General features: G+C 38.6%; 1 protein-coding gene and 1 pseudogene across 3 annotated transcripts in view; one reads left to right on the forward strand and one right to left on the reverse strand.

Moving 5' to 3' along the window:
• LOC148741357 (uncharacterized) overlaps positions 1-18,320 on the forward strand; it is an 85,120-nt gene that overhangs the window by 63,074 nt on the left and 3,726 nt on the right. For 2 of the 3 annotated variants that reach the window (XM_088740016.1, XM_088740020.1), the window contains exons 2-6: positions 8,399-8,685; positions 14,299-14,551; positions 15,637-15,958; positions 16,368-16,480; positions 16,904-17,087. In XM_088740016.1, the coding sequence (XP_088596142.1) occupies positions 8,402-8,685; positions 14,299-14,551; positions 15,637-15,958; positions 16,368-16,480; positions 16,904-17,087 (1,156 nt within the window). In that variant the 5' untranslated portion in view covers positions 8,399-8,401. Of the gene's footprint in view, positions 1-5,638; positions 5,767-8,398; positions 8,686-14,298; positions 14,552-15,636; positions 15,959-16,367; positions 16,481-16,903; positions 17,088-18,320 lie in introns of those variants that run through there. The other variant, XM_088740013.1, reaches the window with a different exon arrangement.
• LOC148741362 (uncharacterized) lies at positions 154-1,271 on the reverse strand (annotated as a pseudogene).

Raw genomic sequence — 18,320 nt, forward strand, 5'->3', positions numbered from 1 at the left:
GAAACGCCATAACGTAACGACGAATCGAACATTTTGTCCAGGATCTACCTTCATACGACTGCACACCAGCAACTCGATAAAGTTTAATCATGTTTCCTGAAATATCCATCAAATTCGTCTTTCAGTGTAAGGTCTGTATCCAACAACCGGGGAAAGAGTTCAGCAGAATTATGAACAAACTGGAGAAATTTGACAACCATCCAAAATCATTTAAAAAATGGACTGAATTTCAGAGGATGAACCGTTGAAAACAATTTGCACGTTTTGAATAGTGCATTCGTCGAAGAGTGATTTCATTGCCACTTGTTTGGTCTGTAACGACGTGGATTGCTGACAAGTTTCTGATGGCTGGTTGTGATTGATAGCAGAAGGAGAAAAGGCTCTCCATAAGACTTGCTGCAGTGATGGAGCTGTGAGGTCGAAGGCCGCGAATTCGGTAGCTTACAAGAGACTGCTCAATGCGTTGTCCAGAAGTGGCGGTTTGAAATCCCTGCGTTGGAGCAGAGAGAGATGGCAGTGGCTCTTACACAATGGTTTGTGTAGATTTTGGATAATCGTGCTTCTTCGCTGATCGTCTTCATCATTTTTGCGAGGCTGTTTATTCCAAGCGGTCGTGCTTCGTACCAAACGGCATCTAGAGCCATGTTATTTTTCTTCGGATACTGGAAAAGCGCAGTACACTTTAGATGTACTTTCTAGAGATACAATTTGAGGGCCTTGTAGCCGTCGCCTTGGTCTTCGGTCTCATACATTCTGGCTTCTTTTTCTGTGCTTTCAACTTCCTTTAGTCCTCCAGGATGATTCTTTGATAATTCATCGTGACTCATGGTTGCGTAATTTCTTCCAGCCGCGTCGGTTTCAAACTTGAAGCTGTTCGTTGTCAAGCTTCTTTGCCCTTCAAGTCCCCGTCTACAGAAAAACAGGACGACATGAAACCGATTTCTCAGGAAAGAAAGCGTTGACGACAAGGAAAACACTTCGCTTGATTTCAGCTTCTGGAGGTCTTCTTCCTCGATAGCAGGTTTGTGCGAGACATTTTCTTTACCGCATCGTTTCAGATTTTTTATTTGCGCATCTAGCATGAGGTTTGATCTTGCAAATCTTGGGTCAGTTGAAATTTGTAGGCCTCTGCTAAATGGCGGGCCTTTGAGGTATCTTTCTATCGAATGACGAAATCCCAGCAAGGTCAATCTACTGTAATCTTCGCCCTTTTTAGTTCTCGCTTCTGCATAAAATCTACGTAGGTTTTGATCAAGCTGACCTATTTTCATTGCATCAAGCGGGGTTTGAATTTTTTTTTCTGCACACCAAGCTGAAAATAACAAAAAGAAACGGACTATCAAAATTTGGTTTGAAATGGAACTTAACTTTTATTTTCATCTGTTATCAGAGTATAAGCGCTTTTTAAAATCGCGAAACAGCAAATTGAAAATGTAATTTCGTCGACTTTGTCTACGCGTTAGCATTTAATTGGGTTTACACAGGAATAACTTCTAAATATTTAATAGGTCTTGAGATATATATTCATTTCGTTTCCTCTTTCTCGTAAAGCCAATTAATGAATTTCAACTAAGCTTTAATAACTTTTTGTTTACTTCTAAATGTTGACACAGACGAGTTTGTGACTTCTTTCGTCTTTTTTGAGTGTCACTCACTTACAAGCTCTTCAAGTGCGCTTTCGCTTAAACTTTCGAATCTCTTTGCAGGTGGCTCTGGAAGGATGCTCCCAAATAGGTCAAAGGATGGACTCTCTGTTTTATCTTCAGATCACTGTGAAGACAGTTTCGCATTGCTGGCAGAAGGGACGTTCCATTACTTTGGAAACAATGTCTGTCGAAATATTTGTTTTGGAAACATTAGCACACACGTCAGCAGCATACACCCATAGGCAATAAGTAGATGCTGAATTAACCAATCAGAGCGCGCGCTTTAGTTATGTTATAATATCTTGTGGAACTCATCAATATCTTATTGGCTACTTGCTCTCACCAATAGTAGTGTTTTTCCTCTATTTTTGGAGGTAAGCAGCTTACAAAAACAAGAATAAAACAAGTTGGAAAAGTTAATATGGGCATCAAAGATTGTTGTTTAAAATCAAAACATCTAAAAAGGCGAGCTACTCTTACTTTCAAAGTTCGGTCAGTAAATTATTCCCTTTTATAGCGTTCAGCATGTTGAACCGCATAGTGGTAACACAGACCTTGAAAATATGGATTTGGCCCCGAGCGTTTGTTCCTACTGTTACTATCATTTGTTTTATGTTTTTAAAGCTTTTAAAGAATCTGAGTATGGTTGTCAAACGAAAAAAATCAGAGTTTTTCTGTAGTAGAACTGAACATCGCAGCTAATATGATAGACTTTTCAGAAAGGGCTTTTGAAGAAGTAAGAATGATGGAGTGCGAAAAACTCTGCTAGAAAGAATTTTTTCGGTCCGGATCTTCCAGCCGAAGTTTTAAAAATTTAATAATTTACCAATTTTTATAGCGCTTATTTACATGTGCTGATCTAAAGCGCTTTACATGTTGTTGAGATCGGACGTCAGCATTTTATCAGGCGCCTTTGGCAGCCGCTTCAGTCCATGTAATAATCTCACCTTCCCACCCATCCCACCCCAGGAGAGGATATCTATCACACAGTAATCTCGTGCGTGGTAAATTAACGTCTCCCACCCCTAACGCTGCAGGAGACGGGACCTACGGCTTTACGTCTTATCCGAGAAGACTAAGCAATGTGAGTGAAGCGACTTGTTTAAGGACACAACTCAGTACCCCAGCCAGAACTTGAACCCGAGCCATCCGACCCAGAGTCCAGCACACTGACCGCTGGACCACTCACGTTGTAGAACAGTACACCATGTCACTCTCAGTGATTTGACTTTCTTTACTAATAAGTATGAATAGGTGCTGGAGAACTTTTAGGAAACCCGAAGGAAGAATGATGGACTAATATCCTGTGAAAGGATTTTAATTACATTCCCACATGCCTTGCGCTTTAGAAATTAAGAAACGGAACAATTTGAAGGCTGCATAAGCTGATTTTATCTGTTTGGATTTCTACCTCAGAACCATCCTCGGAGACCCAGGGGCTGTGAGTCGATTTCAAGTTAAGGGCAGAAGAGCCCCTGGGGACATTGTCTTACAAGACCAGTTCCAAACGGTCGCAGTCGTTCTGGCATCTGATTGGTGCCAGAAAATCTTTGTGTTTTTCTGCCCAATCAGAGTGAAGTGTCCTTTCGCGTGTTTTAACACGCACATATACAGCAAGCTCTGTTGCTCGCTAAGTTTGTTTGGGCCGTGCGACGAAGCTTTGCCCGAAGTGAAAAGTTTCAGTCTCAGCACACAATGTAAGAGACATCGATCAGATTGTCCGCGAAATCTTACCAGAAATTATTATGAATACTTTCGCAGATATCACAAGAGAACGCGTTTAAAAGTTTGCGAGGTTCGTATAAAACATAATGGTTGCAAGCATTGATATGTCGCTTTAAACGTTAGATGAGATGTAAGCCTAAATCTCTCAAGATTTTTGTGTAATTTGCTGTAAGTGAAACTTTTTCAATCCCGTGAAGCTATTTCGTCGCACGGGCCACGCAGGAATGTCGAGCAGCCGGCGCTTACGCAACTTTTTGTGCACGCCCGGCCAAAATCTACTGTAATCTTCGCTTGAAAAAAAAAAATTGATAAACGTGGAAACTTTTGTTTATTAGATGTGGGTAACAGATAACCCTGTAGTAAGCTGACATTTACAATAAAGGAAGCTCGCCTTTTCCATCCAATATTTCTTGGTCTTTGGCTTTTTTTCCCCAATGAAAGCAGCATCGATTCCCAATGATCAAAGGTATTTAACTTGGTCTTCAACAATCGACAAAAGAGGTGAAATGACAATGACCAAGGGACTAGAAGAGAATCCGTGGCCTTTCGAGCTCAAGAATTTGAACACTCTACACAGCAGTTGAAAGATTAAACTTTTTCCAAACCCCTTCGGTAACTGTCCGAAAACATATCTCCTTTCCACGATGTTCTCGATGATTAGTTTTTGTTCAGATTTTAATTAGCTAACCGAAAACACAGCTAAGCTTTCTTTAAGCGCTTGCTGGAGGTCGTCCAGGTACTTAACGTTCTCTGCAACTTGGCCATATTGCGAAAGACTTTACTACAAAGCAACGATTAGAATTTGGCGCGCACAGAAAGCTACGTAAGCGTAAAAGCCAGTTGCTTGACATACCTGCGTGCTTTCGTCGCCCGTGCGACGAAATAACTTCACGGGATTGGAAAAGTTTCAGTCACAACAAATTGTACAAACAATCTTGAAATATTTAGGCGTACATCTCATCTAACGTTTAAAGCGACATATCAATGCCTGCAGCCATTATGTTTTACGCGAACCTCGCAAACTTTTAAACACGTTCTCTTGTGATACCTGCGAAAGTATTCAGTATAATTTCCGGTAAGATTTCGCCGACAATCTGATCGATTTCTCTTACATTGTGTGCTGAGACTGAAACTTTTCACCTCGGGCAAAGCTTCGTCGCACGGCCCAAACAAACTTAGCGAGCAACAGAGCTTGTTGTTTATGTGCGTGTTAAAACACACGAAAGGACTCCAAAGGACACTTCACTCTGATTGGGCAGAAAAACACAAAGATTTTCTGGCACCAATCAGATGCCAGAACGACTGCGACCGTTTGGAACTGGTCTTGTAAGACAATGTCCCCAGGGGATCTTCTGCCCTTAACATGAAATCGACTCACTGCCCCTGGGTCTCCGAGGATGCCTCAGAACAGGTCGTCATTTAATTCTTCAACTGACATTTATGTTGTGATTTCTTTAACCCTCTAAGAAGGGAACTACGTACTCCTTAAAAGATGTGACAATATCTTTATTCAATTTTATTCCAGCTTGGGAAAAGAATAGCTTTCCCTTATCCTCCTGAAGTGATCAGTTTTGATAGATCAGTGTAATTATCAGATTGAAATAGCTGCACTACGCTTGGAGGTACTACTTCCTGGCTTAGTTATTTTCCTTTCAACATAATCAAGTTATTCTCATAAAAAAGGTTCATGATTCTGTCTCTAAGGTCAGACATCTATATTTCGTTTCATTGCTATGGTGATCTTGACGTTGCTACTCTTTCGGAAGTAGTTCTAATATTTCCGGCGGTTGTAATCCTTTCGGAAGTTGTAAAAAGTTTTGGAAGGTTTTGCCGCGAACTGTCGTAAACATATGTCTAAGAATATATATTTCACACACCCCCGCGCATTGAGAATAACACCCACCATCATTGGATAATGATTTTTTTCTGTTTCAGTTCTATTCTTGGTTCAATTGTATTAGCGTTTGTTTTTGCCGGCGTTATAATATCAGATACTTAGCTTGAAACAGTTAAAACAAAGCATAACAAAACCGGGCCATTGGTGAAATGAAAGCGCGGTTACGAGCTAAAATGCTGATATGCGAATAATAAAAGTCGATCTGCAATAACGCAATCGCCACGAAAATGATATCAAAGGAGTGATGAAAACTTTGTTTTGGTATTTCAAAATCGTCTTCATTATATTATCAGAATCTTAAATCAGTAGTCGACGTGATTCGAAGGAAACCGAAATAAAGATCGTCAGATGATCATGTGTATATATCCCGTTTATAGCTCGTCTTGTTTTTTTTTGCATGTTCTGAGCTGATATCATCATTGAGTAATGAGTTTACCCACGATAACCAGAGCTGGAGCGATCCAGAAAAAAAAAGATTGAACTTTCCTACTTTAAAAGGTAGGTGTTGAATTTGAACATAATCATCATTGATTGTCGTAATATGTAACAAAGTTTTTGAAGGAGAGTTAAACCGTTTCCCTGCCTCATTTCCACCTTCAGCTATGACTGTAACGAGGCAGTACAAAACATTCCATGGCATAGAAAAATTTTCTCTTTTGTGACAGTTTTTCGGCATTCTCATATATCAGCACACTATAATAAAAGCAGCGATTTACCGGACTCGTCTATTCATACACAAAATTCCGCCAATAATCAGTTATGTTCATACTACTGATAATTTTTGTATATTTTCTTAATTTACCATTTTTGTTTGGAAAGTTTACAGGAAAAGTGGCGAAACAATTTCCTATACAATATCAACTAGACCAGTTTGACATTCCAATTCCGACTGATGAAATTAACCTTAGGTTTGGCTACATTTCTAAAAGCCAGTGAGAAGTCACTTTCGTTTGATGTTTCTCTGATTTTGGTCGCTTACAGAGGGTCAGACCACGAAGAATTTTGGGGTTATAAAAAGACACGTGTCACGAGATAGGGACGAAGTAAAATGCGAGTGCTCCACGAGGATCAGAGCTCTAGTCAATGCCGGTTTCCGGGTCGAAAAGTCTACCAAATGAACAACAGAGAACTAATTGTTGAGATACCTCATATCACACAGTCTAGGTTCTTATGTGATTACTGTTCCATATTCCGTTCTAATCAGTAAGAGGAAGTCGTTGTACGTTACGAAAGACTAAGAATTTGTTTTTTAAGAAGTATCTTAATTTGAATTAAAGGGGAACCCTTTTTTTCGGTGTGAGGGTTCGAACTTCATCTGATTCCAGATCAATCGCTCTCTGTTGGCCCTATCTTCTGTTTTTATTTTTATGTTTTGTTTTGTTTTCAATATTTTGTTTCCTTTATCAAAGAAAATGAAAAAGGTGACGTTCTATTTCGTTCTTTTCCAATTAGATATTCTCGTTGTGCATTAAATTTAAATGGTCGCCCTTCAGGAGGAGTGTGAAATTTTAACAGCTTTTTATTTTAGAATGTCTAGCCTGTGTTAGCCCGCCGTGTTGTGAACTACGTACTGTTACTCAAACTGCAGCTGTATCGTGTGATATTTATCTCGTGGGACTGTGGGGATCCATTTTGAGATAATGATATCTGAAGCACTGCATCAATAGCTGTGAGCATACGGTTTCCCCCGTTGTGAAGCGAAACATACCTTCTCTCCTTTGTTTTTTTTCTCCTTTATTTTAAAATTTTTGATGAGCATTTTGAAAAATCTGGCGATGATGACACTTAAAGAAACATCGAAAAAAGCATCATAATTATCGCAAAATGTCACGATCTGTGAAGCACTATATACAAAATTATCCCCTAGTATCGTAAGGGATTCTTAGCCAATTTAAGAGATGACATAATTAAACGAACGTCAAATTACCTTGTCGGCTAATCTAAAACTGATATGAAAAAAAAAAACAATGGCAACTTATTGGTACTATAGTTTTCTTTGTTTGGAAAAGCTTAATTTCTGTAGAAGAATTGAAACCATGGTTGGGTAATCAGTCAGAGGGTCTGCTAGAACTAACTGGCCACTGTCAAACGTTCCAAAGTCTAAATGAATAATGTTGAAAGAATTTTATTGACCACCGACATTTGCAGATTTACTTCCCTATTATCTCCTCGATCCAATCAAGCCCTGGAATCCGATTCATAAGCTGTAGATCCAAACATTTGCCAAGTCATTATGTTCCTGCCTTCTGTAGGACATCCCCCCTCAATACTCGTAACAGCTACCCCTCAATACTCACAAAGTGTGAATGGTACAAACAAAGTTACAAGTAAGTCCGACAGAATGGTGAAGAAGTAACCTTGCATGGATTCACATCTCATTCAGGAAGAGTAAAAGTACTTCTTACTACTTAGGTTCTTCATGCAGAAACCTCGGAACAGTGGCATTCATGCACGGACTACTTGGCTTCTGAAGCTTTTTCTCTCCCCTCCCCAACCCCCTCTCGGCAACTAGGCCCTCTATCGACATACATCCCATCATTTCTTTTATCCCGAGATCATGAGCATCGAGGAAGGGCTGCGGTCTAACAAATAACATTTACGGGGCCTGGACTCGTCTCAGGTGCATATCACGTACTACGGTTCCTTTCAGCGTTTTATTTGGCAATATCAGTGGCAATATTTTATTGTAAATTAGGTATGTTTAAGGCTGTGCGAAAGTAAAAATTAAGAAATTAGAGTCACTTTGGTTCATTGAACTATCTCTGACGGTTGTTGTTTCGAAATAACGTCCTTTGGTTGTCAGGTGGAGCTCGGGATAACGCCCAATAGGCCATTTTCGATATATTCAAATTCACACTTGGCTCCGAGGCTTGGGGGAATACAACAAAAGAAATCCCATCCAGGTCGAGGGATGAATAATAAATTTCTGTTGTTTTATTCCCATAAGCTAGAAGCCATGTTAGAATATTGATACATCGAAAATGGCCAACTAGTCTCCCTTAAAGATTTTACTGAACGAGTTCCACAGATCCCGATGATTTTGATATGAAAGTATCCACTGTGGGTCTGATCGAGATAATGGTTAATACAGAGTGAGCTGACTATGGATTTACTTCCGATTTGTTTTCAGATCATGGAAGGGTCACTAAGAAAGTTTGCCGCAGAAAATTTCAGCCAGAGATACTTCCCCGCCCTTCACGGTGAAATCAAACAAGTACAGCCCCTGACACTGGTGGTTAAAAAGAATCGGCCACTATGGAAGCGACCTTTCGCAAAATTGGAAGTCATAGTCCTTGCAGAACTGGCGAAATACGTTAAAAACGAAGAGTCTGAGGAGTTTCGCAAATGCTTGGCATCTAAGATCAAAGAGGAAATGTTTATTTCAAATCAGCACGAAACCATTGCATTGGAAGTCAGGTATGATGAGGCTTTGACCAAATTTTTGCTGCCTGGTATATCAGTGTGTTGCATCTTTAACAACTTTTGTTTAATGATAAAACAAACTAATGTATTGGCGAGGTTATCGTGAAAGTAAACAGCCAAATTTGCAATTTAGCTTGGCATAGTTACTGCCTTCAAATATTATATCACCGGAAGAAGAGTTGAAGTAAGTAATGGAAAGTCTCAGCTAGTGTTCTGTCATTTAAACATTCTTAAGGGGTTCCTGAAGGTGCATTCTTTAAACGCCTTTCAGTCATTCTTTCAAGAATGATAACGATAATACAGTCGGCTCCCTATAACTCGAACATTTAAGAGAAACTGAAAAAGGCTGGGGTTATCTAGAGTTAGAGTTATTGGAAGACAGGAACAAAAGAAAAAAGGTGTTACTGTTTCTTCTATTCATACAGTATATATTTGAATCAAATTTGATCATAGAGAGGTCGAGTGAAAATGGAACACCAAATAATTTTCGATATCAGAAAGTAATGAGAATTAAATTTTTAATGTACTACCCGAAACCGACGAAACCTGAACTGGATTGGCACGTTGAAATAAAAGACAAAGACTACAAAAAAATTTAAAACAATTGAAATTCTTTTGAACAGCAGTGCACTTTTTGTTTTGATTTGTCGCGTACTGTCAGACGTGGTTCGACGTGGCTTGAGTTGTCGAGGGTAAAAATATATATTGAGAATGAACTGAAGGGATACGAAGTAAACAGTAGGTTCGATTTACTGCGGGTAAAATTGTAGCAAATTGTCATCATCATTTTCATTGTCAGTGTTGTCGTCACTGTCATTATCACTGTCGTTTTCATTGTTATTATCGTCGTCATTATCCTTGTCAATGCGTCGTCATTGTCATGGCCATTGTTTTGGTCAATGCCATTATGTTTGTCATTAACATCCACCTTGTCGCTACTACTTTCGTCGTCATTATCATTGTCAAGGTCTTTGTCATCGTCATCGACATCATCATCCTTATTGTCGTTCTCATTAATTTCGTTGTCGTTGTCATTGCCATTGATTTGGTCGATGTCAATATATTTGTCATCATTACTGTCATTATCATCCTCATTGTCGTTCTCAATGTTATTGTCGTTGTCATTACCAATGATTAGGTCAATGTCAATGTATTTGTCACCATCATAGTCACTGTCGTCATCAATGTCGTTGTCATTGTTATTGTCGTTGTCGTTGTCATTTCCATTGATTTGGTCAATGTCATTGTATTTGTCACCATCATTGTCATTATCATCCTCATTGTCCTTGTTATTGTTATTTTCGATGTCGTTGTCATTACCAATGATTTGGTCACTGTCATTGTATTTGTCATCATGATTGTCATTGTCCTAATCAATATCGTTGTCACAGTTATTGTCGTTGTCGTTGCCATTTATTAGGTCAATGTCAATGTATTTGTCATCATCATTATCATCGTCGCTGTTATTGTCGTTGTCGTTGTCATTGCCAGTATTTTGTTCATTGTCATTGTATTTGTCATCACCGTTATTATCATTATCGTCATTATCATGTCGTTGTCACTGTTACTGTCGTTGTCGTTGTCATTGCCACTGATTTGATTAATGTCGTTGTATTTGTCATCATCATTGTCATTGTCGTCATCAATGTCGTTGTCACTGTTATTGTCGTTGTCGTTTTCGTTGCCATTTATTAGGTCAATGTCAATGTATTTGTCATCATTATTGTCATCGTCGCTGTTATTGTCTTTGTCGTTGTCATTGCCATTATTTTGTTCATTGTCGTTGTATTTGTCATCACCGTTATTATCATTATCGTCATTATCATGTCGTTGTCACTGTTACTGTCGTTGTCGTTGTCATTGCCACTGATTTGGTTAATGTCGTTGTATTTGTCATCATCATTGTCATTGTCGTCATCAATGTCGTTGTCACTGTTATTGTCGTTGTCGTTTTCGTTGTCATTTATTAGGTCAATGTCAATGTATTTGTCTTCATCATTGTCATTGTCGCTGTTATTGTCGTTGTCGTTGTCATTGCCATTATTTTGTTCATTGTCATTGTATTTGTCATCACCGTTATTATCATTATCGTCATTATCGTCATTATCATGTCGTTGTCACTGTTACTGTCGTTGTCGTTGTCATTGCCACTGATTTGATTAATGTCGTTGTATTTGTCATCATCATTGTCATTGTCGTCATCAATGTCGTTGTCACTGTTATTGTCGTTGTCGTTTTCGTTGTCATTTATTAGGTCAATGTCAATGTATTTGTCATCATCATTGTCATCGTCGCTGTTATTGTCTTTGTCGTTATCATTGCCATTATTTTGTTCATTGTCATTGTATTTGTCATCACCGTTATTATCATTATCGTCATTATCGTGTCGTTGTCACTGTTACTGTCGTTGTCGTTGTCATTGCCACTGATTTGGTTAATGTCGTTGTATTTGTCATCATCATTGTCATTGTCGTCATCAATGTAGTTGTCACTGTTATTGTCGTTGTCGTTTTCGTTGTCATTTATTAGGTCAATGTCAATGCATTTGTCATCATCATTGTCATCGTCGCTGTTATTGTTGTTGTCGTTGTCGTTGTCATTGCCATTATTTTGTTTATTGTCATTGTATTTGTCATCACCGTTATTATCATTATCGTCATTATCATGTCGTTGTCACTGTTACTGTCGTTTTCGTTGTCATTGCCATTGATTTGGTCATTGTCATTTTATTTGTCATCATCACTGTCATTATTATCCTCATTGTCGTTCTCATTGTTTTTGTCGTTGTCGTTGTCATTATCATTGATTTGGTCAATGTCATTGTATTTGTCGTCATCATTGTCATTATCATCCTCAGTGTCGTTCTCATTATTATCGTCGTTATCGTTGTCATTGTCGTTCTCATTACCATTGATTTGGTCAGTGTCATTGTATTTGTCGTCATCATTGTCATTATCATCCTCGTTGTCGTTCTCATTCTTATCGTCGTTATCGTTGTCGTTGTCGTTGTCAGTGCCATTGATTTGGTCAATGTCATTGTATTTGTCGTCATCATTGTCGTTATCATCCTCAGTGTCGTTCTCATTATTATCGTCGTTATCGTTGTCGTTGTCGTTGTCATTATCATTGATTTGGTCAATGTCATTGTATTTGTCATCATCACTGTCATTATTATCCTCATTGTCGTTCTCATTGTTTTTGTCGTTGTCGTTGTCATTATCATTGATTTGGTCAATGTCATTGTATTTGTCGTCATCATTGTCATTATAATCCTCAGTGTCGTTCTCATTATTATCGTCGTTATCGTTGTCGTTGTCATTATCATTGATTTGGTCAATGTCATTGTATTTGTCATCATCACTGTCATTATTATCCTCATTGTCGTTCTCATTGTTTTTGTCGTTGTCGTTGTCATTATCATTGATTTGGTCAATGTCATTGTATTTGTCGTCATCATTGTCATTATCATCCTCAGTGTCGTTCTCATTATTATCGTCGTTATCGTTGTCATTGTCGTTCTCATTACCATTGATTTGGTCAATGTCATTGTATTTGTCGTCATCATTGTCATTATCATCCTCAGTGTCGTTCTCATTCTTATCGTCGTTATCGTTGTCATTGTCGTTCTCATTACCATTTGTTTGGTCAATGTGATTGTATTTGTCGTCATCATTGTCATTGTCATCATCATTGTCTTTGTCATTGCTATAGTCGTTGTCGGTGTCAGTGCCATTGTTTTGTTTAATATCATTGTATTTGTCATTATTATTTTCGTTGCCATCCTCGATGTCGCTGTCACTATCATTGTTGTTTTTGTTTTCAATGTAACTGTCGTGTCTTAGTTACTCTCACAGTTTTTGTCGCTAAAGGTGCAGTTGTACCATTTGCTGAACAAAATATTTTATGGCAAAACTACTTTATTCCCAAAACCATTATACAATTCCCGAAACTTGCATAGTTACTGCCTTCAAATATTTTTTCACTGGAAGAAGAGTTGAAGTAAGTAATGGAAAGCCTCAGCTAGTGTTCTGCCATTCAACATTCTAAAGGGGTTCCTGAAGGTGCATTCTTTAAACGCCTTTCAGTCACTCTTTCAATAATGATAACGATAATACAGTCGGCTCCCTATAACTCGAACATTCAACAGAAACTGAAAAAGGTTGGGGTTATCTAGAGCTAGAGTTATCGGAAGACAGGAACAAAGGAAAAAAAGGTGTTTACTGTTTTTTCTATTCATACAGTATATATTTTAATCAAATTTGATCATAGACAGGTCGAGTGAAAATGGAACACCAAATTATTTTCGATATCAGAAAGTAAGGAGAATTAAATTTTTCATGTACTACCCGAAACCAACGAAACCTGAACTGGATTGGCACGTTGAAATAAAAGACAAAGACTACAAAAAATTTAAAATAATTGAAATTTTTTGAACAGTAGTGCACTTTTTGTTTTGATTTGTCGCGTACTGTCAGACGTGGTTCAACGTGGCTTGAGTTGTCGAGGGCAAAAATATATATTGAGAATGAACTGAAGGGAAACGAAGTAAGCTGTAGGCTCGAGTTACTGCGGGTAAAATTGTAGCAAATTGTCATCATCATTTTCATTGTCAGTGTTGTCGTCACTGTCATTATCACTGTCGTTTTCATTGTTGTTATCGTCGTCATTATCCTTGTCAATGCGTCGTCATTGTCATGGCCATTGTTTTGGTCAATGCCATTATGTTTGTCATTACCATCCTCATTGCCGCTACTATTTTCGTCGTCATTATCATTGTCAAGGTCTTTGTCATCGTCATCGACATCATCATCCTTATTGTCGTTCTCATTAATTTCGTTGTCGTTGTCATTGCCATTGATTTGGTCAATGTCATTGTATTTTTCAGCATTGTTGTCATTATCATCCTCATTTTCGTTGTTATTGTTATTTTCGTTGTCGTTGTCATTGCCATTGATTTGGTCGATGTCCTTATATTTGTCATCATCATTGTCATTATCATCCTCATTGTCGTTCTCATCGTTATTGTCGTTGTCGTTGTCATTACCAATGATTTGGTCAATGTCAATGTATTTGTCACCATCATTGTCACTGTCGTCATCATTGTCATCGGCACTGTTATTGTCGTTGTCGTTGTCATTACCCATGATTAGGTCAATGCCATTGTATTTGTCACCATCATTGTCACTGTCGTCATCAATGTCGTTGTTATTGTTATTGTCGTTGTCGTTGTCATTTTCATTGATTTGGTGCCTTTCCCAAAACCATTTTACAATTCCCGAAACTTGCGATTATCATTTTCGTGACTTTCTTGAAACGTTTTGGTGACTCATCCGTTGCTTAATTAAACTTTATAGGATTTTCGTCTTTTTAAAAAACTGGTACCCAGTGGTAACTAGGTATTTAAGCCGCCCACTAGACTGTTTCCTCGTGAAATTAAGACGGGCAATCCTTAGCGAGTGGAATGGGCTTATGGAGCCTCCACTCAAACATGCTGTTTCTGTATTGCCCGTCGACATAGCTAGCCATATAGCTAAAGTTTTGTGAAAAAAAATTAATATAACATATCATTTTGAGTTACATAAAATGTGTTTTTTTTTTCATTTTTAGTGAACGAAACCTTGGTGTGGGTGTTGGAGGAATTTTGGAGGGAACCATCCGATTAAGTGATGATCAAGGCGTTCTAAAACTGGGAAAACTAAGCCAGAAATACATTGATGATCCAGATCTCCGTGGCCTTTTAGCAGGGATTGAAATGGATCATAAAATGATGAGGAATTTCGCTGAAGGGGATAAACTGCTTCTCATCACTTCTGTGGTTTACAGTGAGAAGTTTGAATTAATTGGGGAGAGAAAAAAAGAGGTAATGTCTATATTGCTAAATATGCATGCTACTTTTCTTTAGCTCAAAAAAAAAAAAAAAAAAGAAAACGAAAATTAATAACGGAGTTCATTTGTAATTTAGTTTACCCTCACCTTCCTTTCCACTCGATATACATTGCTTTCTACTAAGTTCGAGCTTATTTGAGTGGGTTCCTTACCAAGATCTAGAAAACTTTTAGATGCTGGTCTAAAAGACACATTTAACATTAGCGAACAAAGCTTTTTCAAAATTCTTCTTTACTTCAATTGTACCTTTGGATTAGTAACGAAACGTTCATTGAATGGATAAATTGACTTTATTGACGATTCAGAACTGATTAGACAATCAAGCGAATGTAACAATATTTGAAATCCGAGATATGACCTACCTAGAAGAACTTTTTTGCGTTTCTGTGATTCAGTAATTGTTGTATTCTTTGACTTTAGAAATTAGTACATAATGCTAACCTACGAATTACTCTACTTCAAAATTATAGTGTTACAAAGATTAATTTTTAGTTTATTAACTCCACTCGGCAATAGAGAAACGAGGGTCCAGTTATGACACTGTTACAACATTGAAGACCAATTTGAATTACGAACAAAAAACTGAAGTCACACAGGGCTTCTCCCATTTTTGCAAATGCTTTGTTGATTTTCTCTGCCTCACATCTATCTAATTTTAGAACATAACCAAGGTAAAGCGCGTGCTCTGATTGGTCAATTCAGTATCCACCATTTTCCCACGAGTGTACGCTGCTGAAGTAAGCAAATGCAAAGACTAGCTTCCGCGCGCTTGTTTTTCTGGTCACGTAAGCTTTCAGTGTTAAATAAAAGGAAACTCTTTCATTACAACGTATCAGTGATATCACTTTGGAGGTTTACTAAGCACTCAAGAAGCCAGATTCGCTCTCAGCTACTGGCTCGCGCGACTCTTATGCTTCTTTCGCGCTTAGCAACTTCGCGCGTGCATCCCTAACTCAATAGAGTACGCTGTGGTGTTTACCATTTGTTAATCTGTTAGTAAGTAAGTAACATAGGTTCGCCACTTTATTGTAAAACTCACTTTTATATACTTTGCTCCAGACCGCGGCTGAAGTCACGGTAGATGGGCCGTCTGTGATGAGTCCGTTTTCCCAATATTTTAAGTCAACGATGGCCAAAGTTCGCTTCAACAAGACAACCCATCCTGCAGAGCTGGCATCAAGGACTGCAAGTGCACCACTCCTCTTCAAGTGTTGCAATGTTGATTACATTAAGGAGGAAAATCGACTGGAAATCAAAAAAGGTGAATATGTTGGTAAGGTCGTTACCAGGGACACAACAGCCGAGAATCCCGTCAAGGGAGATGACGAAGATTATGAAAATACTTTGGTGGAAATTTTCTCAGACGAGACCGATGCACCAGGTGAGACCAACGGATACTTTTGAAACTCATCCGCACTATGCTACATAATTTGAAAACAGCGTTTACACTCTGAAAACGCAAAAATCATTTTCGATGTACAATGGGAAACGAATGAAATGTTTTCTGCCCCCGATCTACTACCTAGATAAATTGAAAAACGCAGTAATCACAGGCAGCAGGAACACTCAGCATTCTTGGGCATGCGCAGTGTATCTAATGATCACAACAAAAACAACAAAGAGCAATGGAAACGAAGTTTCCTAAAATTTCCGAATCTCTGCATTGAGCTAATTATAAGCCCTTTCAAATTTAAATATGGGCATTTTTTAACATTTAAAAGGGAAATATTGTTGATAGGCTTTGGTTGGATTTAACCGCCAGCTAAGATTGCCTCTTTTTTTTTTGTTAGCCCCTCTCACTCCAGAAGATGTTAAGAAACTGGACTCGATGCTTAAAAATGTTCTTCTACCCGTAAAGAGCCTAAACAAACGCAAGGAAAATGTCGGAAAGTATCTTCGTTGGGTAAGTTAATCCAAGACATAACTCACCTTTGTGCTTGCAAGTAAAACTGAATCTTCCATCCCTCTTTCCTGATGCGCTCTGTCTCACAGTCTGTCTGTCTGACTTCCGGTCAGTAGGTCGGTCGATCTTTGAGTCTATCGATGGATCAGTCTATCTGTCTTTCTCTCATGTAGTCCGTTCAGTTTGTTTCCGCGCCTGTTTCCCTTTGGTCCCAAATTTGTTCGTTTTTTTCAGTTTCGGCTATCATATCTAACAAACCAAAGCTCAAGTTAGTTAATATATATTGTGAATGCACGGCTACTCTGAACTTCCATTGTGAGAGAAATTAGACTCTCCGACAAGGTCAACCTTTTTAACAGGTCAATAGTAAAGTTTAGTAGAGTTTTTCTGTCGTGCTCTTACATCCTAATATTTTTTCAATAGTTTGAAGCAGCAATGGCATCAGACCAGGAAAAGTTCCTAATTCACGACTCAGTAACACAGGATGACTGTGAACTTCTCAGATTTGCCTTTCTTTCCGCCTCAGAGGGTTCATCTCTGCTGGACATGTCATCTCTTACAAAACACGATATTCAGGGATACGCTGTTGTCTTCAAACATCTTTTAGGTAAATGACAATTCATTACACGTACGCCAATAACAGAACATCTGCTTTTTTCATAGAATTCACACAGCTCGCGGTGATCATACTTTTTACATTGTTCACAGGTAAAGTTTATAATGCCATTATGATGACTGCGAGATCCGATATTTCGTTATTGCTTTTATGAAGGGCTTTGTTACTTACCAAAACTAAACCTGTTTGAAAGGAAAAACAATAGTGTAAAAATAACTTGCTTTATCTATAAATCAGAAGTTGAAATAACATAAACAAGAGCTGAGTATTATAACCCCTCGGTCACACTTGCGCTAGGATCAAGTTTGCTTGGTCAATTTTTGTTTCTCTAGCAAATTCCTAGCTTGTTATAAATATGACCGACCAAACTTGGCAATGCTTACTTGCTTAAGAAAGAAGGCGGAGCTGCTTAAACTTCAAAAGAACCGCAGCTTAACCAAGAGCACTACGGAGTGCTCTTGAGCTGAGTTAGATAAACAATTGACCAATCAGGTGAAGCATTGTTTGACATCTCGATCTTTCGCAGATTTTTTGGCGCATAAGCAAGTTCTGTGTTGTGCGTCGTTAAATATGTCAAGAATTGGGCCAAGAATATGCCAAATTGTGGTCGAGGGAGAGCCCAAGGTCGCTCTTGATAGCGTTCAAGAAGAACGTTGAAAATGGTCATCATTAGCAAAAAATTGTTTGAAAAAATACCATGTGCCAACCTGGTGTTTTGGAAGAACAAGTCTTGGCGTCTTCTTCGTCTTAAAGCCTTTCCTCTTCTCTCGCGTTTGCGGAAAGTGCGAAGAAAGGTAAACAAAAACAAGTTCATTGAGAATTGGTCCATATCGAACCGCGACAAAAATAAGCAGGCTGTTGGTCTTTCAATGTGACCAGATCCCCCTTGCTCCAATCTCTAGCATGTGCTTGGGTTTGCTTGTCTGACGTCGACAGCAAGCATGCTTCATAGTGATTTCAAGCGCGAGTGTGACCGAGGGGTAAGTTTTGGTGAATACCGCATTCGGCGTGCTCTAATTGAGTTTTAAAATTTTTTTCACGATATAGATTATGACTTATCGATCTTTCAAGTGACTGGAAATAAGATGAATTTAAGGTGGCTCGTACCAGTTTCCTCGCGCGGGGAACAGGTCACTCTTGCGTGACGCGCGCGAGAGAAACGTGCGAAAGAAGCGCGAGATCAAAAGATGAAAATTCAAAACAAAGATGGCGGCGGGTGGAATT

This window comes from Stylophora pistillata, chromosome 1 (genome assembly GCF_964205215.1).
Source record: "Stylophora pistillata chromosome 1, jaStyPist1.2, whole genome shotgun sequence".
Taxonomy (NCBI): domain Eukaryota; kingdom Metazoa; phylum Cnidaria; class Anthozoa; order Scleractinia; family Pocilloporidae; genus Stylophora; species Stylophora pistillata.